General features: G+C 42.4%; 1 protein-coding gene across 2 annotated transcripts in view; it reads right to left on the minus strand.

Annotated features, from left to right (window-relative positions):
* Positions 1-25,308, minus strand: part of MECOM (MDS1 and EVI1 complex locus) — a 325,352-nt gene that overhangs the window by 168,372 nt on the left and 131,672 nt on the right. For both annotated transcript variants that reach the window (XM_050978108.1, XM_050978107.1), the window contains exon 2: positions 11,963-12,312. In XM_050978108.1, the coding sequence (XP_050834065.1) occupies positions 11,963-12,312 (350 nt within the window). The remainder of the gene's footprint in view (positions 1-11,962; positions 12,313-25,308) is intronic.

Below are 25,308 nucleotides of genomic sequence, written 5' to 3' on the forward strand. Positions count from 1 at the left end.
AAAATATGCTTATATAAAATAAAAAATATATATTATAATAATTTTTAAAGACCATGCATGAAGCTTTGGGATATTTTAGCAAGCTCAACGTAGTGTAACTTTGCTGACAGCCTGTCACATTTCACTGACTGTCTGTCTGGGATCCTGCGATAACATCTGCATTCACTCAGGACGAGAGCTTACCCTAAGACAAAAAAGTGGGTCCTGCCACATAATGCTCCATCATTCTGTCAGTTCTGACATGGCATCTGAATTTTTTTGAATCACTAAACACTTTTGGGACTCTGGTCCTTATTATCTTTCCTTAGTTTCTATGCTCGCTGGGCAATGCTGAAAAATGTAAAATGTGCAAACAAGGTAGTGGACGGCTCGGGCTTTTTGTCGTCTAATCCTCAGCCCCTCATTCATGCTCACTGTTAATCTCTTAAGACATTATAAAACTGTTAGACAAAGAAATGTGAATACCTCTGCTTCTAAGCAGAATGGGAGGAAACCAAGGAAAATCTGGATCATGCTAAGCTTTTCTTTTCACCACAAAAATGGTAACTTAAACCTGTTGCATCAAATTATTTATAATTCCCAACACTAAGACTGGGGTTTTTTTTCTTCTCCAGCATTACAGAGCAAGCCTGGCAATATCACAGGAGGAGGAATGGTACTACTGAGCCCTTCCAAACACATCAAATGTGTAAGTTACACACAAAAAACCCTACAAAGCCCATGAGAATTTGGGCAAATTGGGTTTTAATCCCTCTGCTGTTTTTTTGCTCAGCATGGCACAGGGCTCATCGTGGTGTCAGGGCTGCTGGAGACCACTTTGGGGGATTTCTGTGCTGCAGAAGGACCAGGGGCTCGGTGGGCTGGGGTTGATGGTGGGGATGCTGCATGGGACAGGGCACGGGTGCCTCCAGGCTGGCTGAAGCTTTCCTGGCTGGATGGGACCAGGGCCCCATTTCACATTAATCCAGCTCTGTTTGGAGCCGTCTGCTATTTCAGGTCATCATTTCACTCCTCCTGACTCCTACTGCTGCGGGAGCATTAGCATGGGGACAAAAGCTGCTCAAGCTCAAGCTGCTCTTCTAAACCCATTCAAACTCAAACCCACTAAAAATCACACCCAAAAATGATACTGTTGCAATCAGCTAAATTTTATTCAGGAATGCTGGGGCTGAAAACCAGAATTTTCGTTTTCTACTTCTGTATTGTTGTCATGGGTGGTGGGATCACATAGTCCAGTCTTAAAATTGCTCCAGAAGCACAAAAGTATTTGAATGCAAATGCCAAACAAGTCACTCTCCCTGAGCTAAATACCTACCACGAGGGCTTCTTTACACACAGAAACTTCTGTTAAAGTCATAATCTTCAAATAATTATTTAAACTATTGTGAAATCTGCCTAAAACATGTTTTATTCATCTCTGTTTGCATTAGTGAGGGGGAAAAGGGCTTTAATGAGGGAAGTTGAGATGTTGCCTTTTTTTGCAACAATGCCAGCCATCAAATTGGTGAGATGACTTGAGAAAATCAGCTTTTGAAAGGGAATAATGAGGGTCTATCTTGATAGGGATTGAGCTGCTCTGCTAAGGGTGGAACTGGTGATATTTCAAGCAGAGGGAAGTGTTTGTGGGAAGGAATGAGCAAACTGTGTCCACAACTGGGGGAGAGCCCCAAACTTAAATGAACTGAGGGACACCGAAATCTTGACATGAGGAGAGCTGAGAAGGAAAAGATGCAGTAGAAAACTAAATATCTGCAGCCACTAAAAGGCAATCAGAGCCTGGTTAGCAAACCATGTGCACAGCCAGTGCTGGAGGCAATTATGGCATTGACCTGCTGAAAAAAAAATTGAGGAAGATGAGGGCCAGATATAAAGGGCAGGGATAGATGGGACTTACAAAAGATTTGAAGAAGCTGAGAAGAAGGAAGTTTTTCACCAGGCTGAACAAGGATTTCTGCTGACTCCAAGGTTTTGGGACAATGTGGAGAACAGCAGCACCAGTTATGAGAGGAGGAGAACAGGCATGAAGGGAGTAAAGAGAAGTGCACAGCCCAGGGTCAGCGGGTGGATGAAAATGCAATTTGAGACCACAGATCTACAAGCAAATAATAAAAAAGGCCTCTTCACACAGTCTTAACTGGGGGGAAATGGTAAAATACTGCTCTCTGTGCAAGAGAGGAGGTGTGTTTCAAAGGCAAGGCATGGAGCTCACTGCTGCTCACCCTGGCTATCAACACCATTTTAGTCTGCATGCACAGAGGGTTTGGTAGGGTCATTTCTGGCTTTAGCATTAAAGACAGAAAAATTGTTTTCTCTCCTCCTTTTTAGCTGCTCATTTGTCTGCCTACACATGTACATATTCCAAACAGGAAGATGCCAAGACTGGAAAGCAAAATCACTTTTTCTACATTCACATGCAAATTTTGCCTTATTTGAAGGTTTTCAATAGATCAATACTTACAATTTACCTTTATAGAATATTTTCTATGCAGTAATGCTGAAGCTTTCCCATCCCCAAACTTCCATTTTCTCCTCCAGGAGAGCTTTACCTTTTTTTGCACAAAATGAACATTTCCACCACAGTTTTTAAATACCTCGACCACAAACCTCTTGGAAAACATTAATATCCAGATTTATTTTTTAGTAAAACACCTGCATAACAAACAGCTACATTTTTGGAAAGCCCATTTGGCCACATGAGGCTGTTTCAAGAAGATAGGAGGGCGCTGAAGGCTCCTTTTGGAAACCCTGAGCAGCTCCACACCAGCTCTCCAGCACAGCCCACTCTGTGCCTGTTGCCAATACACTTCATCAAGTTAAGACTAAGAACAACACTTTGGGAAACCCACTATACACCAGAGCCCCCTTACGCCCTAGGCTTCACCTGATGAAATGTACTGCTTTTTGTGGGCTCTTTTACATCTTTCCACACTAAACACAAGGCCTGTGCTTTATAAGGAATTGCCACTTAACATTTGTATTTCTTTCCCAAATTAATGGGTATTGTAGGCACCGAAGTTAGCACGATCCCATAAAGTCAGGCAGGATTATGACAACCCCTGTCCTCACTCCTGTGCATGCCACCTACCATTCAGCCAGGGAACATGAGGGCTGTCACGACAATAAAGCTCCATACTAATCCTCTCTGGGGTAGAAATACCCTATTAGCCAATGGCTGGTTTCTGGTTTTATTTCCAAATAAGTATACTTTTTTTTTTAATTTACCTGACGAACACATCCTAATCTGCAGGCTCTAGCAAACAAAAAATGGGCTTTTTATTTTGTTTTTCAGTCTTTACAACACCAAATGCCCAGACTGCAATGCTATTGTTAAGCATCAAACCTCAGTGCTGTGTCCTCTGAAGAGCACGTGTTCGTCTGGGTTAATGAGCATCTTGCCATACCCCAACTCCTGTGCTCATTTGCTTCTGTTTAATGACGACCACCTCCTCCTGCCCACATGTATGCTCGTCTCTCCACTGCTTGTTGAGCCATCAAGACACACCTTTGTTTCATTTAGTATGCAATTTTCACCTCTGACCCAAGAAACTAGTCTTAGGCTTCCTGAACTTTATTGCCTGTTAATAGACTGCTGGCTCTCTTTTCAGCAGTCATAGAAATGGAGGAGAGACATTTAATTGAAAAGAGGGACAAAGCTAGAGCCTGAAAGGCAAAGTCAGTAGGGTTTAAACAAAAAAAAAAAAAAAGAAATCCAGCAATAATATGTTTGAGGAGGTTTGGATATTCTTTACAAGTTCGTGGCTCTTTACACAAATAAGAAAGACATCATTGATTTAATTATCTTCCCAGGGAACAATGGTGTAATACCCTGAATGGTGCTAAATGATTGATCTGGTAATTCATCTTCTGCTAACAGCTATCTATGCATTTTGTTTCTCTCCAGTCCTCAGCCCGACGACATTAGCAGCAATGTCACGGAGCGGTGCTGGGCTTTCATAAAACACCCACAGATGCTCTTTCCTGCCAGTGTTTAGGGACACATGGTTATAATTTTGTCTGTATTTCTTTGTCGTAGATTACTTTTAACTACATCTGTTCAATTAAAACAGAAAAAAGACACAGCTAGAGCCCATCAGCTTTATATCAGAAGAAGCCTATTAATGAAATAGGGAGATTTAATTTTGTAAGTGTACTGAGGGGTGCGAGATGCCTTTCTGTTTTTTCAGAAGTTCTGCTTGGTGAATAGTTAGGAAAGGACATTATTACAGCATAAGGATATTATTGTACACAGAAAGGCATTATTAAAAGTGATTTATTGTCCCGTGTTAGGAAACTTATAGGAAAAGTCTGATAATATATTAAACTTGTTTATTATGGACTTCATATAATTTTTGAATAATGCTGCTTTTTCTTTTGACAAGAGCAATAAACTCTGCTGATATAGACATACGTTGATTATCCCAAGTCAACTGTGTTGCTTAAAGAAACATGCCCAAACAATCAGCTTCTGACAGCTGCATCTCTTGTTATTTACAATAGCCATCACAGTAATAACTCACCATTTCTATATTAATAAGGCAGTGAAATTTATTATGATGGTATTGAAAAGTTATTAAGTACTGCATCCCAAGTGACAAAGTACCACAGCACTGTCACTATCCAAAAGCAGTTGCCCATCCATCACAAAGCTTTCCAGATGGTCCTGCATCTTTATCGCTCCCAGGTTGGTGACATCACCTGTTCACCCACTCAAAATTGATGATGAAAGCAAACAGATCTATCTTACTTACATTTACCAAATCAATTTAATTTTACAGGCCGTGGCTTAGTGACATATTGACTGTTTTCCTTAATGGCATCTACTGTACTTAATGCAAAGAACTCATCTCTGAATCCTGGCTTGCATAATGTGGCATTTCATAATAAATTTTTTATAACGTATTTATTTAATGGGAAGAATTATGATTGTTTGTCAGTTCTATTAGATGCAATTATTATTCTCTTCAGTTTAATATTTTTTATTTTTCTTTCTGATGTTGTCTTTTTTAATGGCTAAATTCAATTTACCCGTTTTGTCTTTTAAAGGGATGTCTGGCATATTTCATTTATTTTTCTTTGTAATTTGATAATCTCAAACCTACTCCAATGGCAGCTTTTGTCCCTATTAATTGAATGTTCTTACCTGCTAGGACAGAATGTTACTGAACTCAAAAGCTACCTTGGGGGAGTTTAAATAAATAAATAAAAATCTCTTTGCTCTGAAGAGAAATGCAAATTCCAGAAACATCCTCTCGGTTCTGCTCTGAAGAAGGTAACAAAACTTCCTTCTCCCCTTCCTACTTCTAAGTCCACTTGACCCTTATGGTTTCACTCTGCTTCCCTCAGGAGTTAATGCTCCTCCTGATTAAATTAAAACCTCAGTGGCTTTGTGGGCAATACACACACAGACCTACAGAGAGGTTTCTGTGGCTTTAGACTCTGCCATGAAATGTATGATTTCCTGCCTCCAAGGTCAAGGACACGGTGGAGCATCCACTGTGGCTGGAGCAAGAGTCAATTCCACACAACCCATTCTGGGTTTCGTTGGGACGAAAGTTTTTGTGAGATTTTCCAGCTGTGCCACACCAACAGCTGCTCAGCCTCCTGCACTGGCTGAAAGCCTTTTCCGAGGCAGTTGCCACATCGACCTTGGGTTGGCTCAGAGCCTCACCAGCCCCCTGAGCACAGCCTCAGTGCCAGAGCTGGCTCAGGATGGGGGTGAGTGGCACCTCCCTTCCAAAAACCACCGCAGCCTCTCAGCTCCCTCGTCTGATATCGATCTGAAGGTTTTCTGAGAGCAGGACCCCTGGCCAGCTGAGGAGGGAGCTTTGGTTCTCCCCTCCTAGTGAGCAACAGCTTTGCCTGACCAAGGGAAGGTTGTGGTCTTTGTCGAAAAAAACAAAGCACCACATCCCACCAACCTCGTGCAAGACTTTGCTTAATCATATTAATCAAAGAATTAGAGGAATTGAAGGGTTGAGAAGAAGGAAATAGAAAATAAAAACACCACAGACTAATGGTGAATGATCCCTCTTGTCCTCAGCATCTTCCACCCACACAGAAATACCCAAAGGACCAACAACTCCCCTTTGCTGTCAATACATTTAATTCAAACTTAATGACAAGTCCACCTGCTCGTATCTTGCTATTCAAGGACCTAATATTTGCTCATTTGCAATTACAAACTGTGTGTTCTCCAAGCAGGGAGAAAGCTGCTGATAAGCCCAGGGAGCTGGCTGGAGTATGGTGCTGACATCCACAGTGAGGGCAAGGCTCTGCTCACGAGGCAGCATCTGCCTGCAGGGACTCCTACTGCTGCAGCCGTGTCTGACTCAGGCACGGCCTCACCACAGGACCCAGATGCAAACAACAGAAGAATTCAGACTGGTAAAACTTGCAGCAATGTCCTTTTTGTGCACAGCTCTGGAGGGGCTGTCTGAAGCACCCTCGTGCACGCTCACCCCAGGCAGGACACATGGCTTGAACTCCATCCCATGTGCCCCAAACACTGCGTCCCTTACCCAGAGCTTAACACGGCAGCTAAGCACGTGCTTAGCTCCAACACCTGGGTAATCCTGTTGATGATAAGCTCGTGCCTAAGTGCTTTATTGGACCCCAGCCAGAGTGCTCTATGCCTTGCAAAGCTGAGCTCCAAATGGGATAAAGCATCACCTATGTGCTGAAGACAAGGTAAGGATGTCACCCCCACCTGCAGCTGCCAGGAGTGGATGATCCATTGATCTGGGGGAGAACACACTCTGCAAGGCTAGATTTGTCCTGTATTGATCAAAACACAGCCCCACCTCCCACTATAAAACAAATCATTCCTTTTTAATTCCAAATAACAGAATAGCCCACATCCTTGTTTCTGGTTTTGCTTCAACAATAATTTTGTGAAAATCCCTGGAGTCTCTATACTGCTGCAATGCATATGAAAAGAAAAAACCTAGGCAAGGAATCTGTATTATACTTCCCTGCTTTCCAACCACCTGGCTGAGTGTGGTGCTGTTTTGCATGTTAATGCTGTTGAAAACAATTCAAGAAAAAGCCAAGATTTGGTCTGTAAAAGTCACAGACCAGTGGTAGTGTGAAAGTGTCAAACAACAGCAGAAAAATCAAGGGTTTTATTGTTTAACACTAAGACACACTCCATATCCCAAAGAAAAATATTCACAAGTGATGAAGTCTTTGTTCCTTCTATTTTTCTTTTTGGAAAAAAAACATTTTCTACTGCTCTCTCCCAAAGTGATTTTCCTGACTACAAGGGAGTTATTTCCCTCAGCACTATCACTGTTTATTAAGAATAGCTTAACTCGATTTTTAAGATGTGTGAATTCCACAGGAAGTTATTTAGAAGACTTTTTGTTCTGTTTTCATTAAAAACAAAACAAACAAACAAAATGCTGCTTTCAGCATTCTGGCATAGATTTTTCCAATGAAGGACCCAAAACCAGGGGCTAACATCTGTACATAAAAATTGGTTGGTAACTACTGATTACGGTAGAACTCTTTGGATGCAGAGAAAACCAAGCTTTAGATGCTACAACCCAGATTTGCAAGCATATAGATTAGATTTCATCTATAAAAGCCCATACATTTTTTTAACATATTATTTAATTTTTATAGCAACATATGGTACACCTAAACCCCGGAATCTTAAATAAATTTAATTTTTAAAACTGCCAAAAGAAAGCAAAACAGTGCAGAATTAAAGCTTCAGATTGCAACTATTCCAGTCCCTACAAAACAGTGGGAAGCTTGTACTCCAGAACAATTTTTAGGAAGCTGTGCAGTTTTCTCAGAGGACTCACATGAAAAATGTTAGAGGAGACATAAATAAATAGCCAAATGGCCTCCTAATTTCCATTTAGAAGTAATAGCATCAGCTCAAGCATACTCTACCAAATATGAGTTGTTTTTCAGCCTCCCTGGCATGACAGGAAAATATACTCTGCTCTATAAACAGATTATATGCTGCTTTATAAAGCTCTAAAATATTTTTTTTTACTTCTGTGACAGGTTTGATTTATTAGAGTTTATTGCTCCTGGTTTTGCCCTCCTAGTAAAGAAATAAAAGTTTAGGATCAAAAGAGCTGTGAAGAATTTGTTCTTATGAATGAGACTTTGAGTTTGCTCGAGCAGCAAGAGACCTGAATTTGGATGTTGGCTGTCCTCTGGCCCAAGGTAGGTGCGTGTGCTTTGGCGACCTACTCAAAGCCTTGCTTTGAAATACTCTCCCAGTTGTTTTTCATAGCAGGGCATGAACCACGATGAAATCACTAAATTTGTGTTCCCTTGCTTTTGTTTAAAAAAAAAAAAAAAAAATTACTGCCATCCCTTAAAAGCTTGTTTTCTTTGTTGATTAAGCAGCAGTCAATTTTCCCTTTTCAAACAAGCACCGAGCAACAGCCTCCCTCCCGACGCCCTCGGATATTCGGGCTGCCGGCAAATACTAAAACCCCCGTGACAAACTGCAAAAAAGCTCGACCTTTCCCCTTGTCCGGTGACCCCCTGTTCGATTTGTACTTTAGCTAACCAATACCTGATTAGATAATGCTCAACTCCAGCTCCACAAAATGAGATAAAATTCAAATTTATGGCTTTTCATTTAAACTGATCTACAGCACTCTAATCATGACCCAAGCGCGACTGTATCACAACAAATTCTTTTTGTCCCAGAATGTGTTTTATGGCTGAACTGTATAAATGGACACAATAGACATTGTTTTCTTGGACTTGCTCTGATAGAACTCTGTGTTGATCCCATAGGGAGTTTTGCTATAGGGGAATGTAGGAACAGGCTCCATGAAATTCCTCAGCCTGCTGCAGAAAATTTTTCTTTATCATCAACTGCCTGGCTGCAGAATTTAACAGCAGCAGTTCCCTCAGCTTCCACTTCTCTCCCAGACTAATCCCAGTATCAACTCAGATGGATATCAGTCACAAAAACTGGATGTCAGATGTATCCCACAGCTGGAAACACCCAAAACTATGACAAGCTTTTGCAAAGGAAAAAAATGTCTTTTCCAAAAATGTAGTTGCATACCAAATTTGTGTGTAACTGTAAACTCTTCTCTCCAAGGTGAACGTAGGGTTTTCAGTTAAAAATTTTCTAGTGTAAGATTTTAGACTACCTAGCAATACTAAACAGTTGCAACAACAGAACAAATGTTTCATAACAAAATGGATTATACGTGCAGCATCAGAAAAGGCTGACGAAGATGTCCATCTTTCCATATAAACTGTTTTAATGATTGTTTTCCTCAAAAAAAAATTTTTTGAAAGCTAAACACCATTTTACATTCAGTACTCCAGCTTAATCTCAGATGAAATTAATGGATTGGTTTTTTTTAATAACTTAATCATCCTCTCTGCAGTCAAGGGGAATCCACTCAAGAGGTAACTACACAAATAGTAGCAATGGTGCAACCCCACCATGCATTTTTTGGAGCACTGCAGACAAGAAGTGAAGGAATGAGTATGCCTGGACACAGCAAAGCACTTTCTTTGGCCTATGGGAGCAGGAGCAACATGAGTAGGTTGGGACATTCCTCCTTCTGAAGTCACCAGCCTCTATAGCACCATGAACTACCCCAGGAATTACAGGTAATCCAACATGAGAGAGCATTGTGTCACAATCTGCATCCATACAATTCACTCATCAAAAAAGTGGAAAGATTTTAAAACCCCTCATGCTTCAAAGTCACTTAAAACCCACACCCAGCACCACACAGAAACTTTGGTTCTATCCTTCCTCCATTTCAGATTGAAATTAAATTTCACCTTGATTATCAGCAACAGCAGAATGAATTCTCATTTGTTAACTGGCTTGTTGGCACCTGGCTGGACACACAACTTGTTTCCCAAAAGTGCCCATTTAAGCAGAAAACAACAGTACCAGAAAAGGGTAAAGACCATACTTCAACCTCAGTAATGATAGTTTTCCTCTTTAACATCCAAAGCCCAAGCCCCAGGAAGTGGTAGATTCCTGAGCAGTGTGATGATGAGCATCTGGGGTGGAATGAGCATCACTAAAGTACTCTCCAGCAGTTCCAGGATCCCCCACATCCCTCCTCTATCCCCTGCCATCGCTCCGTGCTGTTTTACACTGTGTAAACTCTGGTAACCAGAATTTTCTTTGTCTCTCTTCAACTACAGAAAATGTATTTAACCCACTTGTTGGAAAAAATATTCAGTTTCAAGTTCCTCTAAGCACCACAGAATACTTCTGGGTGAATGACCAAATTGCAGAGGGACTTGACTGTTGATTTTGTGTGATTTTGCTCCAACACTTTTCAATAGCTTGTCCCAGCTGTCCCAAATAAATAACACTATTCAAATGGCACGAGTCCTGCAGCTTGAAAGGGATTCAGGCTGCCAGCTGGGCTTCCAGCACTATCAAGATATTCATTTCTTGTCTGAATATCACAGACCCCAAAATCTGAAATATTCCAAGCAGGAAAACCGGTCTCTAATATTGTAACATATTGCCAGCATCTAAGGGTGTGAAAAGCTAGATGGGTTTCCCTCAGTCTTAGTGGGATTATCTTGTCCTACAGCACTTGAGTGTCCAGTCTAAAACAACCTAATTTTGGAAAAAAGTTAAACCTGCAAGTACAGCCATGTATCAACAGTTTTGCTTTAATTTCTGTTATCAATATTTGAGCTTAATTGTGGTGTGGTTAAAGGTCAGATTTTATGGTTTCCTGGTGCCTTTTTCAAATACTAAAGATTTCGCACTAGCAATTATATTGCATCACAGTCTGTTAACTCAGTAGAGTGCTGCCAAGTCTATGATTTCTTCTGACACTATTCTGTCACATTGTCACAGGTCTCACAAGAGTTTAAACAGCTGGATGGAAAGTTTGTCATGAACTCCCTGAGTGTTTATGGATAGCTAAGAGCAAATCAAGCTTCCATTTTCCACCATATCTGCAAGGCTGTGCTCCACAACAAAACTCCATTTTTCCTGGGAAAATGAACTCCCATCTCTCCAGAGGTCAGGCGTGCCCCTGGAGAGCCACGCAAACCCTGCACAGCTCCCCTTATCAGAAACCAAAGGAAATGTACAGATGGAAAGCAGAGATTGTGCTCTGTTCCTACAGCACATTGTTGAAACTATGAATAAAACCATGCAGGAACATTTGTTACATCATAACACAGCAGCAGCACCGCTTGATGTTTGAATCCCTGACCAAGGACCAGGAGCTCAGGCAGATCCTCAGTGACACCACAGTGAGGAAAATGCTGTCCCTGAAGGCAGGGAAAGCAAGATCCAACACCTGTGCTCACCAAAGGAGTCCAAGGGCTCCTTCAGGGAAAGGATTTCCCAAAGCTTCTGCAGAAGTAACACGAACCACACCGTTCCCATATGTGCTGGGTATGGCTCTAGCATCCAAACCTCCTTCACCAGATGAGTGGCAGAATTCCCATTAAGTAAAATGGAAGCAGGATCAATCCCCCAGCTTTTGAAGCCCCCTAGTAGCACAAAGTTGTTCAATATCAAGTTTAGCCACACATCACTAGATTTAAGGGATATTTTAATAATTGTTGACAGAAAGTGGCAATTCACAACCCTGAAAGCAGCGCCCAGTTTCATTTCAAACCTATAATGCAGTGATTTTACAAACCCCTTACCCAGAGACATAATGCAAGACTGTCCAAGACCTGATTAAAAACGGTACAGAAATGTTCCAACAACACTTTTTCCGCACTTTCCTCAAAAGAAGCATCACCTACCAGACAGATTTCACACATGAAGAGCAATATTAATTTCTAACATTTTTCTTTTTCAATTTACACTCTTCTCCATCCAGAAAACCCCAAAAGGCCACAAAACACTTTGTGCACATAAATATGCTTTGGCTGCTGCAGGATAAGACTCAAATTCTACAAATATTTCTGTGTTTATAGATAGACACACAAGAACTCAACAGACCAAAAGAATGTACAGAAAGAATCTTACCTCCCAGCCGTAACTAGGATCTTTCAGGTGTGGCCGCTGCTCTCCTACAAAAGGGCCAAATTTTTCCCCTGCTTCAATCTTCCTTTTGGTCCATATCCCTAATCCTGCTCCAGGAATGTTGGATTCTCTGAGCTCAAACTCTGAAGGAATGGGAATGTCGTCAGGAATGTATATTGGAGCCTTGTAAGGAGAGCTCTCCTTGGGTGTGAAAGCTTCGCTGGAGGTCGCTGGAGAAGACGGCTCTTGGATGCTGATGGATGTTGGACACTGGATATTTGCAGCCTCTCCATCAGCTTCTGGCTCTTCCCCCAAGGGAAGTTCTGGAAAGCTCTCATACAAACATTCATCACCTGGAAAAGAAAGACAAACGGTAGGATTTGAAACACCCTGAAAGGTTTTGCCCATGAAACCCTTTCAGCCTGCACTTGGAATGGAAGGGACAGCTTAGGAGATGTCACCAATCACTAATCCTGCAGCAGAGCCTCACCCTGGATAGAGCTGAGCCTTTTCTCTAGTGTAGGCCTGGGGGCAACACCGTGTTTCTGAATATTCCTGACATCAAAAGTGGTGTGCATCACCGAGCACAGGCAAGGGAATTGCACACAGATGTAAAGGCAGGCACACCCCATTGTCCAGTCGGGTCTGGATACAGCACTGCACCCCACACATGCTTTGAAATTACAACTGAAAGCCAGCATTACATGTTACAACTGAAATCTAAGAGAAGTGAAAAGCAGGAAAGCTTCACTGGTCTTGTAGAGAGACAGACTGAACCTAAAGTAGCCAAAATTAAGTTTGATGGCCTCCAATTAGTCTTCGGAGAAAGGATCCAGCCTACCACACAACTCTTGGCAAGAGCTTCAGCTGATGTAAATCAGTGTCTTACCATTGACCTCCAAGAAATGCAATGGTCTAAAATAAGTTCAGGATCCAAACAGACAGCACCTTAAAGAGAACATGAACCTTCTCCTCTTACAGTTGCAAAAAAAACTGGGGCAGATCCAAAACACATTAAAAAAAAAAAAAAAACTACCTTCATCTCTGGGGCTTAGCCAGCAAACCAAAAAAAAAAAAAAAAAAAAAGAAGAAAAGGAAAAAAAAACCTCACTATTTTTGACAGCCTAAAATGTAAGACTGATTATAAATTCCTTTTAGTCAGAAACTCAGAGTTTCTTCAGCAGGGGCTTTAGCTGCACCAGAAATACAGTGCTTAACTCCACTCTACATGCAAAAGGGTCAAAACAGCAAAACTAGCCAAAAAAGCCTTCTTTACTGTTTATATTCATTTAATGTATTCATGTTCTTGGGGTTTTATACACACCAGAACTCATTCCACTTAATTCAAACCTAAATAGGAGGTGAGAATACTGTTCTCCAAGGACTGAAACTGAGAGATCAGGTATTTAAAACCTGAGCTTGAGAATATTTGCATAATATGGTTGGCCCAGAAATGAAAGCGTTACACCGGGCTTGGCTTTCGGAATGACTCTGTTTCAGTCAAGAAACAGGAAACTTTAAAATGTTCTTTCAATTTCTTGCTCATTTAAGAAACTATCCATGGTAGATTAGCACTGTATGCCTTTTCCACTGGAAACTGGTCATAGCCCATTGTCTCTCACATCTTTGTTACATATTATCTCACGGTTTTATATCTGTACTTTCATGCTTCTGGTACTGCCTAAGACAAACGCTGGGACATAACAAATCATTGGAATAGATTGCTCCCATCACAGGGCTGGCAAACTGGATTCTTCATCTGTGAGCAATTTATTCACAGCCATGAACTGTTTTTCTTTCTTTTATGTGGCACTGGCTATGACCTCATACATGTCACAGGAAAGTTCAGCTACCCGTCCCCTCGGCCTCCGGTTTGGCAGACTCTGCCTGCACTTTAACAATTGAACCCAATATTGATCAGTTTGTCACTTTCCTAATACCTGGCATTCTGAGAGGCAGAAAATCTTGACTGACTCCACCATTTAGCTGAGAAAGACAAAAAGAGAGATTTCCCATTGCTTGTGGTTCAGAAATCCTACCTGTCAGAGCTGACTTCAGCAATGATGCTCAAGGGCTTGTGACAGCATTGGTGCAGAGAGCTTGCTCTCATGAGCTCATGCCATACCTTCCTGCCCCTAGTACCACTTATCTGGGACCCCAAAGGACAGAAAGAGGGCATGGAAAGGACAGAGACATAGCTCTACCTGGATGCCACCCCTCACTTTGCCCTGCATGAAGACAACCCCTCCAGCAGCCACCTCTGTTACACCATGGCACTGCTGCTATCCCCAGACACAGCCATGCTCCAGCACAGTGGGACAGGTGACAGAGGTCCATCCACATCTCCTGAGCATCCCCCAAATCTTGCATGTGCTCCCTGACTTTGCAGGCCAGCAGCAATGCTGCACCCAGCCTGGGCAGGCGTGCTCCCGTTCAGACGTCTTCCCCCAACTGTTTAGATTGCAGCCCTGCCTAAAAGACTTCAGCTGTTTTTGAAACAGGGGTAGAAAAAAGAAACCCTAACCCATGTATACACATGGGGTGCAGGAAGAGAAATCACACAAGGAAAGTGATCTGGATGATGATAAGCATATGGCTCACTTGAAGGGGGGCGCTGGGGGTAAAAACTTCAGGCATCTAAATCCCACTGATTTTCCATGACAGCTGGGTGCCTGACACTCAAACTCCTTAAAAAGCCCATCTCACACAGTCACTGCTGTTGTTCCTGTCCTGCCAAGCAGTATCCTGTAAAACCAAGGCTCTCTGTGTCCCACAGTCAACTCTCCTTCACAAAATAACAGAGTACCTCAGCCAAATAATTGAAGTCACAGCAAGCAATGACCTGCTCTGTGCCTGTCCCAAAGGGCCACCTTCCTCAGCTCCACTTGCCAGCAGTGCCTGCCTACAAGCCAGCACAAGCTGAGCCTTAAACATTCAGCAAGCACAGCTTTACAGATGTTTCATCTTCCCCAGGGACAGTCCAGTTTAATTTCTCTCTCGCAGACTCAAAGGCCTCAGTTATACTTATCTCAGTCATTCTGGCTACGCTCGTTTTTAGCCATATAGGGTCAAACCTGCAGCTGATAAATTGGCCTCTGAAAGCCTGGCAGGGAGACAAGTCCGTTTGCTGGGTCTATTGTGCCTCCTTTGATTTCCAGCAGCCACACCCGATGTCGTCGTTAAACAAGGGCTTTCAGCTTGAAAGCTCTGGAAAATATAATACTCCTCTATGCCCCAAAGCTCTAAGTGTGGGTAAAATGGATTACTGAAATAGTCCTTTGCCTGAAACAGCAATGTATTCTAGCAAAAAAAAAAAAGTATTTTTAAGCCTCAAAATAGACATAGAGTTGAATTATGTCTGACCAAGAGATGGGAAGACCATTAAGACATATTTGTGACATTAATGATAGAAGCAGCTCTATTAAAATCAATGTACATGAACCAAGGTTCTGGTCTTAGTTTTCAAAGGGTGTATGACTATTTTTCTTAAAATTTACCCCCACAAGGATCAGAGGGTCTTCCAGCAAAACCATAGGATATTGACTGATTGAAGAACTTTGTAAGGTTAGACTTAGACACAGGGACTGTGCTGATAAGCATCATTTTCACAGTGAACTGCAAATTGTTCACACAGATAGCACTCCAGTTTTGAAATTCAAGATGGCCTCTTTAAACTCCAATAATTATCCCCACCATAAATGGGATGAAATAAAAAATGAGGCCCCTGATAAGGGAACAGATGAGATTAGGTTATGTGGAAACTTAGATATTAGTCTCCATGAAATTCTTCACCACTATTTTACAATAAAAACATGAGCAAGCTTCAAAGGAAACCCAGGAGTAAAGGTTAATTGCTACTAAAAGGCCAGGGTGGACACCTGCATTTGCACTTTTGTCACAACCTTGCCCACCAGCAGGAAAGAGCCCACGTGGCTGGGGATGTGCCTGATGAGGAGGGAGAGCAACGTGCCAAAGCTGCTGCTGCAGCTCCAGGGCCTGGGGTCATTCCAAGACTGAGAAGCCTTCTGTGCATGGCTGGGAGGAGGAGAGGACTTCCTTCCATTAGGATGCTTCTTAGTTCAGCCCAGTTTTCCTCTCCAAGAGCAATTAGGTGAGAGGCACTGATGATGGAGGCAGAGGTTGAGCACAGCCTAGTGCTGCTGACAGAGGCCTTGTGCTCAGCAGGGCTGTGCCTGGCTGCAGCTGAAATGTCACACCATGGCCCCTCACAGTGAGCAGACATGCTGGCCTGGTGCACTTATCCAAGTTTCAGGGCAGCCTTAAGCTCAAACTTCTCACCAAGTCTTACAGGGATCAAGTCTGCACCCAAATCTCCATGGCCAAAGCCAGTCGTAGCAAACAAACATAAGAAATTCTATTCTTCCTTTCCTCAGGTTTTTTGTGCCTAAGGAGATATATTCCCAAAGTGACTACTGGCTGATAAACACTCTAGCACATAAATGCAGTTCTCTGCACTTGGATTCATGCACGTGGCCACCAGTGATTTAATCAAACACTGGATTACTCTGGAGGAAAGAGGCTGAAAGCAAAGGCATCTAGACAGCCTAATCCAGAATGCCATCACCTTCTGAGCAGGATAAAGCAAGAGCTGAGATAAATGTCAGAGTGGCTCTTTGCAATGAGAAGGGCCACACAGTTTCACACCTGCAGCTTCCCAAAGGTGAGATGACCCCTAGTCCCAAAGATTAGACACCATGAGGACACAACTCTGTTTGATGGGAGAATTCCATCACATGTCAGGAGCTTTGAGCTCCCCTAGCTGTGCAGAGCGTGCCTTGTACAAGCCTTCAGCCAGGATGCATTAATGAAGGGTTTTGGATGGTAGGATCAGGTGAATTAATCCCTTCTCCTACAGGAGGTGAGGGTGGACCTGAGTGTACCACAAACTCCTAAATCAGAACCTTGAAAGAGAGCAGTGAGCAGTTATATTTGTTTGACCTAGTATCACCATTCAGTACAGAAGAAATCAGCCTGGAGTATTTGCAGGGATATCTGAAAAGGAGACAGGCATTTCCTGTTGCATACAAATGGACACCTTTATCTGAATTTGTTTGAAGGATTAAAGGAAAAAAAAAAAAACTGTTACAGGCAGAGACTGATTGATTACAAAATATATCCACATCAGTCTAGAACACAGGAGGTCAAGAAAAGCAGAAAATTAAGAGAAGAAAGCCCATTAGCTTCAAAAGGAGTTCTTAGCCAGTGGTGAACAAAATGGGAGCCATCTGACTGTCCACAGGAGGTAGGCACAGCTCAGAGGGGGCCAGAAGAGACGTAGAGAAGGATCCTTAGCTTTAGAAACATTTAGAGATTGGGTTACTATCTCCAGGCACAGGAAGGACTCCAGCCAAGGGCTGCATTACTCTACTTGAACACTTTATCAGTCAAAGTACCTGAAACTGGTTTGTGCCGCTCCCTTTTCACAGAACTGTTCTGTGGAGCTGGACCTCCTGACGGTTATTTATTATTATTTGTATTGTAACACAGTCTGGTACCCCCAGGCAGGACCCCATTGTGAAAAGCATTGGGGAGACCTAATCAAGTGAGATTAGATTCTAACCAGACTAGAGCCAGTAACTCCCAGTTAGGTGGAAACCACAAAACATGGGAGAGAAACACTCTTTTACAAATGGCAAGTTCCATTGTACAACAAAAAAAGAGATTACAAGCAGGTTTAGAGATAAACACAACACTTGAAACTGTTCTGAATCATTACTTCAATTACCAAGGAAAAATACTTTCACAACCATTAGGCTTCAAACACATGGGGATTTTGCATATTTGTATTACTTGACCCTAACACAAGCATGAGAAAACCAAAGCTGTCCAAAATTCACTCAAAAGGTCCAACCCCTAAAACCACGCTCAGGCTATGACAGCAAGGGGGACCAAGGCACCCATGTGGTGGCCCCAAAAGCCAGATTCTGATTTCTCTTACACAACAGTTAAATCTAAAGTAATTACTTTAGACTTCCAAGGAATAAAAGAGATCAGCGTCTGTCCTGGAGTTAACCAAAATGACTCAAATTTCTTCAGATTGACACTAATGTAACAAAATGAGAGGGAAATGTGGTGCCCAGATTTCAGCCTTCCCTTCATGCTCGTGACACTGCTGATCACAGAGGGCATTCTCCCAGCAAAGCTTCCACACCTCAGCCTTGAGCCACAGCGAGCAAACCCTTCTGCATGCTGGCAGAAGAGGGAGTTGTAGGAAAAGCTGCACGGACAAAGGCTGGAGAAAAAGTTAGCTCGAGGCAGCCTGAGCACAGCTTTGGGGCTGAAGTACATAAATCACCAGTTTCTCATGTTGCTGCACTGTGGGCAGCAGTATCTGCATGAAATGCAAAGGGAGCTCAGCCAGAGTCACCTCTGGAGCACCCCATGCCAAGGATGCCGGGTGGCTTCGGTCTGTGGCTCATGGCAAGGTGCACATCAGTAACAGATGAGATAACTCACATTAAAAACTCTCCTCGTGTGGGAAGCAGCTTTCACTTCTCAAATCATAATGCCTGCAGAAAACAACCCTGAGATAAGAGGCTCATACTTGCAGCAGGGAGTTCCTGATGAGCACCAAGCACTCGGGAGAAATCTGTCCACAGGCAAGTGAGAAAAGGAGCTGAGCACACTCTAGAGCATCAGGTCTTTAAGAGAGGATAATTTCAGCATTGCCAAGTGTTGGTACTAGACCAGCAAAGTTATAATATAGTAACTGTGTAGGGACCTGCCTGTGGTCTCTGGCAATTCTCACCATCAGCCCCTACAATAACTAGTAGCGTTTGGTGCTCTGTCTAGTGTCATTCATGTCTAATTGAGCAACACAATCAAAAGCATCTGATGGGGACCAGACGCTGGCTTTTAATTAGGGTCCAGCACTGAGAGACTGTGGGTCAAATTCTACTTTCATTTGCACAGGAGCTGCTCTCCTTGACGTGGGGGGTGAAGTTGCACCTGCATAACTGAAAAGTAAAATTTGGCCGCTTGTGTTCCTGTGCACTTTTCCATATAAATTACTGTACTACATGCGGCAACAAAGGTTTATAAATGTTGGCTGGCACGCAGTGAATTTATTTACAAGTTAAGTCTAATTTTTATTTATAGTTCCAGTACAATCATCTTTGGTAGAAATATTTATGTTATCTGTACTTCTGGTCTGTTAGAGCCTACTGCAATCATAAACACAGCTGAAAAATTATTCGCAGTTAGCAGGGTTTAAACTACCCATTATATCACTAGCTAGTGCCAATAAACTTTGGTGCTGGTTGATAAAGTTTCCTCAATGGAATAAATATATATTTGACTTTCAAAACCTTTCCTGGGTTACAGAGAGTGGGGGGTAAGAGAAGAGGGAAATGCCAGCTGTAAGATTTGATATACTGAGAGCGGGATCTGCAGCTAGCAAGGAGTCTGGAGAGATCCACAGGGGCTAGGAGGCAGCCTAAAGCATGCTGAAACTCTAACTAATAGCTTAAATTTGTATCTTGGTAAGATATTTCAACTGAGGGGAGCTGCAGCAGCTAACGCTCACTAATGCCCTTCATGACTCTCCATGTGGAGTAGACCCAAGGGGGGGTGAAAAAAAAAATCTGTCTTGAAATTTTTAGCCCTGAGTACTGGTCACTGCTAAGGGAGGAAAAATGGATTAGGGGAACCAGCTTTTGTTCATTGTTTGATTGCCATAATGGTAAACATGACATATATTCTCACACTGACACGGAACAAGAAGCCAACCAGCTCAGGACAAAACTAAGGACAAGAAGGTTAAACGTGAATTAGCGAGACCAGCCACTTATACACAGAAAATACTGATTAGGAACAAAATCTAACTAAATCTGTATCAGCTGGGGTAAGAGAAAAGGTAACGCACTTTAACATTCCTGCCACAGTGAAAAACTATTGCTGTAAAAGAACATTTTTAAATCAAAACAATTATTTAAATCTACAATATTATAATCAACATAAATGAAACTTTATCTCAATGTAATAAATCAGTGTAACTGAACTTCTTTTTACTCATTAGTAGACCTTTACTGTTTTAAACTGAGATGTGTCACAAAGTAGCACTGGAAATCACATGCCTCTTTCCAACAGAAAGCAGTAATAAAAGATGACTATTCTACCAAATTATAATGAAGGCAGATAACAGAGTGAATTATAAAACAAAGGTTATAGATAGAGACTGAGCCTTGTAGAGGTAATGACTTTTAATTGGATTGAGTTTATCATATTTTCAGAGGTACAGCACAACCAGAAGAAAGGATTAGAATTATTTCCACATTTCATTATTTGGCATAATGAGAAAACAGAGGGAGGTCCACATCCCTGATGTGTTTGGTAAGCCACAGGAGATGTTGAACATGTCAGTATCTGGTAGAGTACGGTCCTGAGACACAAATGCATTTGCGCCCTTATAATGCGGCAAAGAGTAATCACTTGAAAAAAAATTAAAGAGGAAAGGGGGAAAAAAGCCAGGTCATGAAGTTTTGTTTCAAAAACACATTATGAATAAAAAGTAATTTAACCCCTTCCTGCCAGCAGGCACTTCAGCACTAGCCTGCAAACACTCATCCATCTGCTTTGAGGAGCTGAGCAATTCCCACTCTAAGCACCAAGATCTTAAAAAGAAGGAAACGGTGGCAGCTCAGTGACCACATCATCTCTCTCCCACCACCTGGGGAAGACACTGGGGAGGGGACCTGCACTGCCTGAATCCCAAAGAGACTCCACTGCACCTGGAAAGAGTAGGGAACAGAGAGCAGTGAGGAGAAGGCAGCACAGAATCTCTTCAGCTGGAAGGGATCACCCTGCAAGGATCATCAAGTCCAACCCCTGGCCTTACACAGGACATTCCCAAAATGCTGGGGGTAAAAGAGCAAGATCTGAGAGATTATCAGAGCAGGATGTAGCTGCTCCTGAGCTATGCCCAAGTATTCCAGGGAGGGATGGACTTTTGGGGAGCTGCTTTTGGAAAACCGAGCTGCTGAATAGCAGAGTTTCACACCAGCAGCCAGACGGCTTTTTAATTATGCAATTACAGTGAAAGAGCATTAATTATACTCGAGTGACACTGTGATCCACTGTAGTTAAGTCCTTGAAGCACTAACAGAAGTACTCATAACAAATACACTAATCAGGAAAAGTATCGGGTAATTAATCCTACAATACTGTCCACTTCAAAACCTCAAGGTCTGGCAGGACTGGCTTCCAGCATTTGTTTCCGAGGAGATACAAGGCCACAATTTTTCCTACAAACAACTCCTCAGCAGAAGGTCACCCAGCAACATGCAGGATGTACTTAGCTGATTGGAAAATCATGAATCTCAAGAGCAACTTTACTTCATGTCAGGTGTATTCTGCAGCATTCTGGGGCATCAGTATATGTTTATATTTACTATGGTTTTTATTTTTGAAAACAACCTTTGGGACAGTGTAATTTCACCACATGTGCATACACATTTATTCCTGTATGACAGAGCTGTTTTGGGTGGGATTACTGTAAAATTTGAATGATTTTTTTTCCTGTTTGTCTCCATGAAACCCGGGTCTAGGCCGGCACACTTTGACAAGTTCTTCTCCTTGATATGTCACTCAAAAAACTACACATTTTCAGAGTGCAATAATCTTTGTTTCATTTTTGTCCAGATAAAAAAAAAAAAGCACTCAAAACTGGATTTATCTACATTGTCTCCACCACCAAATTGTTTCACACCCTGCTCAATCCTCAAAGCAATTCCACAATTTTTTCTGACACAATTCTAACTGTGCCAGCCACTTATTCTAAATAAACACTAATTAACTTTTAATCTCAACAAAATACTCATGGTTGATAAAATATATTTGTGTTTCCTGCCCCATTTCAAAAGGCTGGTCTGTCCCAAAGAACAGGATTTATCTTGATGCCAGTGGGCCTTTCATCTGAGTTTACCAAAATGTTCATCTCAGTGGTGATGCAGGTAAGGTTTGCCCACGGAACTGACACCATTTACTGCAAGCATCCAAGCACAACTGGGAAAAAGCCACTTGCTGCCCTACAGCAAGCCCCAAACTCCATGGTAGGATGACTTTAAACAAGGATGGAGGCAAAAGGAAACTACACCCATTAAGTACATCTAAATTCTCAGTTACCTTTCTGAGAGAGTTTATTTTTCTAGCAAGCGTGGCATACATGAGTGCAGGGACCTACAAGAATCTGTAGCAATTATTTTTCTTGGCCTTTGTATAAGAGGACAAGGGGAAACACAGGGTTTTGCAGCCAAGACATCTACACAGAGATAAAATGGGGGCCCAGCTCCTCCATCATGACAGGCTTCATGTGCTTCAGCTGAGCTTGAGATGCTGCACTGCCTCAGTGCCAGTGGCCACAGCTCCCTCTCCATGACCTGCCTGCACCCTCTGCTGCAGGAAGGTGCTTGCAAAACAGAATTTAGCTTCCCCCTGAAAATCCTTCATTTCCTCTCCACTCTTACCCCCCCTTTCTTTCTCCTCCCTTCCTTTTCTCAGAGATGTTTCATTTTCTTTCCCATGTTATTACCAAAAAAATCATGAAAAAGAAAAACATTCAGAGAAGTTAAAGGGAAAAAAAATTCCAAACCCCAAATATTAGAGCTCTGAGTTTTGCTGAGCAATCAGGAGACTTGTTTTAAAAGGAGAAGTGTTTGCAGAAATCTGGCAAATCTAGGATGTTGTCACCTCTTTCCTATAAAATTGTTCCTCATGTAATTTGGAAACTCCTCCAAGGGTGTTTGTCTGGCTGTACTTTTACCTTGCATGTCTCTGAAGGGTGAGTTCTCTGCGGTTCAGTGCTTGGAGCAGTGCTTGGAGGTTTTTAACACTACCTAAGAGCTTTCCACTCTTGCCTCCCTCCCATGCTGGTGGTCCACAGCTGATGCTGGGAGGTGCCTGTTCACTCTTTAACACGTTTTCCACCTCAGCCAAAAGCCCTTTGCTGCTCCCTTCACTTGGAGTGCACAACAAAGCAACACTCACTCTGTTCACCCCTTTTCCCTTTTCTTTGGAGGAAAATGAGCAAAATGGATTCATCCATCTGCATTGCTGAACTCACAGGGGAAACTTCTTCTGGAGCTCTCAAGGACCAAGAACCTGCCCATGTCTCATGCTTGGAGAGCTCCATGCAAGGCAAAGCTCCACAAACCACTGAGGAGTTTTTGGCCAGCAAAGCCCAGAGTTTTCCAAGTCCAACCAGTCAGAAAAAGATCAAGGAAATATTTCAGCACACACAGGACTAACAGGAAAGACCCCCTGGGCTCTCACCTCCCTGGTCCATCAAACCACAGGGTCTGTGCTTATACTGGGAGCGGGTAGCTCTGACACTGCACACTCAGTTGCTTTTGCAAACATATCCAGTAACAAATTCCCCCATTCCCTCTTGGGTTTCCCATTTCTTCCACGGGTTCATATTATCTCATTTGCCTCAGATGAGCTCCATGGTGAATAGCTCATCTCTCCCCAGTGCTTTGAAGATGCAAAGCAGGACAGTATGGAAATGCCAAGTGTTCCTGTAGCACCAGCAGAGTGACAGTCCTTATTCTGATCACATCCCCCCTCCAAAATCAACAGTGACACCAGTGTGAAACCAGAACGAGACCCCCGCTGTGAAACAGTTAACATCAGTTAGATCTATTTTGACTTTTTGAAAAAAGGAAAAGAAAAAAAAAGAGTGGCCCTACAGTTTATTTTGCATGGCTTCCTGGTCAAAGCCTCAAACGTTTTGTAGATATTTATTAATATATATTAACTGTAAAGAAAGTTAACTGCTAATGTAATTTATTTCCCCTCTTTGTTCCATACACCTTGTATTGCTTTCTCTGAAGCTGTTGATCTTGGAGAATCAGAGGGGTCCTGGGGAGCTGCTAACAGAGAGCAATAAATCAGCACTCTGAAAGCTTCTGGTTCATCCCAATAACTTGGAAGAAAATTTGAAAAATAATCTTTTTCTTTTTTTTTTTTTCCTTTTTCAAACTGGCAATCTTCACAAGCTCTATTGTTTTCATGTGCAGGCTGATATATGACAGCTTAAATAAATACATAGTTCTTAATGGAGTAAATTCAGCCTTCATGTAATTGGATGCCATGCCATTAGAGACCTTGGCCCAGGCAGTGCTCTCCGTCCCCAAGGATCTCACAGGACTCAAACTAACAGGAGGTTGTTATATACTCGATTTCTACCTATTATGTCACTGTGGACTAATCCTCTGTTATAAAGAGTACTTAACTTTATATCTATTTATGTTTACGGACATGGATTTAAGTACTGTTTATAATGACAAGGATGTATATATACAACATGTATATGTAATATAATATATATATAAACACAGAGACACGTCCTAAATCATAGAAGCAGTGGAGTCCTTGAGCAAAAATGGCTTGAGAAGCTGAGGGTTTTTTATGGCAGGAAAAATAATGTGGCTTTTCCTGAAATTGTTCTGAAAGCAACTTGAAGTCCTTCTGTCCAAATTAGATCCAAAAATGTTCTGAAATTTTCAGGCTAGACCATTACACTTCACAAAGCCATAAGTGGTCAAACAAGAGAAACCCCTCCCTGCAGCACCAGTGTGTCTACCAGGAAAGACAGAGTGGTACAATTTGCTGCCCACAGAAGACACTTCCATGGTAAGAAAGTGGAAGGAACAAATTGCATTTCAACATTTTCCCTGGAAAGCTCATTAGAAATTCAAGTCAAATAAAAGCACCCATTCCTATGGAGCACTTTGCAAAGCAACACCAAACTGGTATTTAGCTGACCTTCTCCACACTCTGGGGAACCTCAGTTCAGCAAGTTTGATAGGGCCATGCATAACTCAGGATATCAGAGGAAAAAAAAAACCCAAGCATTGTCATGAGAAGGTGCTGAAAGAGCTCTCAGAGACATCCATGTCTCCATCTCACCCACCACAGCCGTGGAGGTGAATAGAACCAACCACCAACCCCGTGGTCACAAAACAAATCAGTGGCATGTTTGGAAAATGAGCAGTTTATCTGGACTTGGCATCCCTTGGTCTCTCCACACAGACCTGCAGTTCATGTATGGACCACAGCACACATGGGAAAAGCTGGAGATTATCAAAATGAGCCTTCCAGGGGCTCTAAAGCAAAAACTGAAATGCAGTGAACCTTGCACAAAAAAGCCCATGTTGGGTTATGGAGGGAAGTTGCATTCCATATGGGCTATGGAAAGCTCAGCTGGAGAAGGGAAAATTCAGGGCCAAGCACCAGAATGAGCTGTGTGGTTCCCTCCTGAGGAAATCTGCTCAGAGCTGGCTGTGCCCCCCCTTACACCTCACTTTTCACACTGAAGCCAACACTGCTCC

The sequence above is a fragment of the Serinus canaria genome, chromosome 9 (assembly GCF_022539315.1).
Source record: "Serinus canaria isolate serCan28SL12 chromosome 9, serCan2020, whole genome shotgun sequence".
Lineage (NCBI taxonomy): Eukaryota > Metazoa > Chordata > Aves > Passeriformes > Fringillidae > Serinus > Serinus canaria.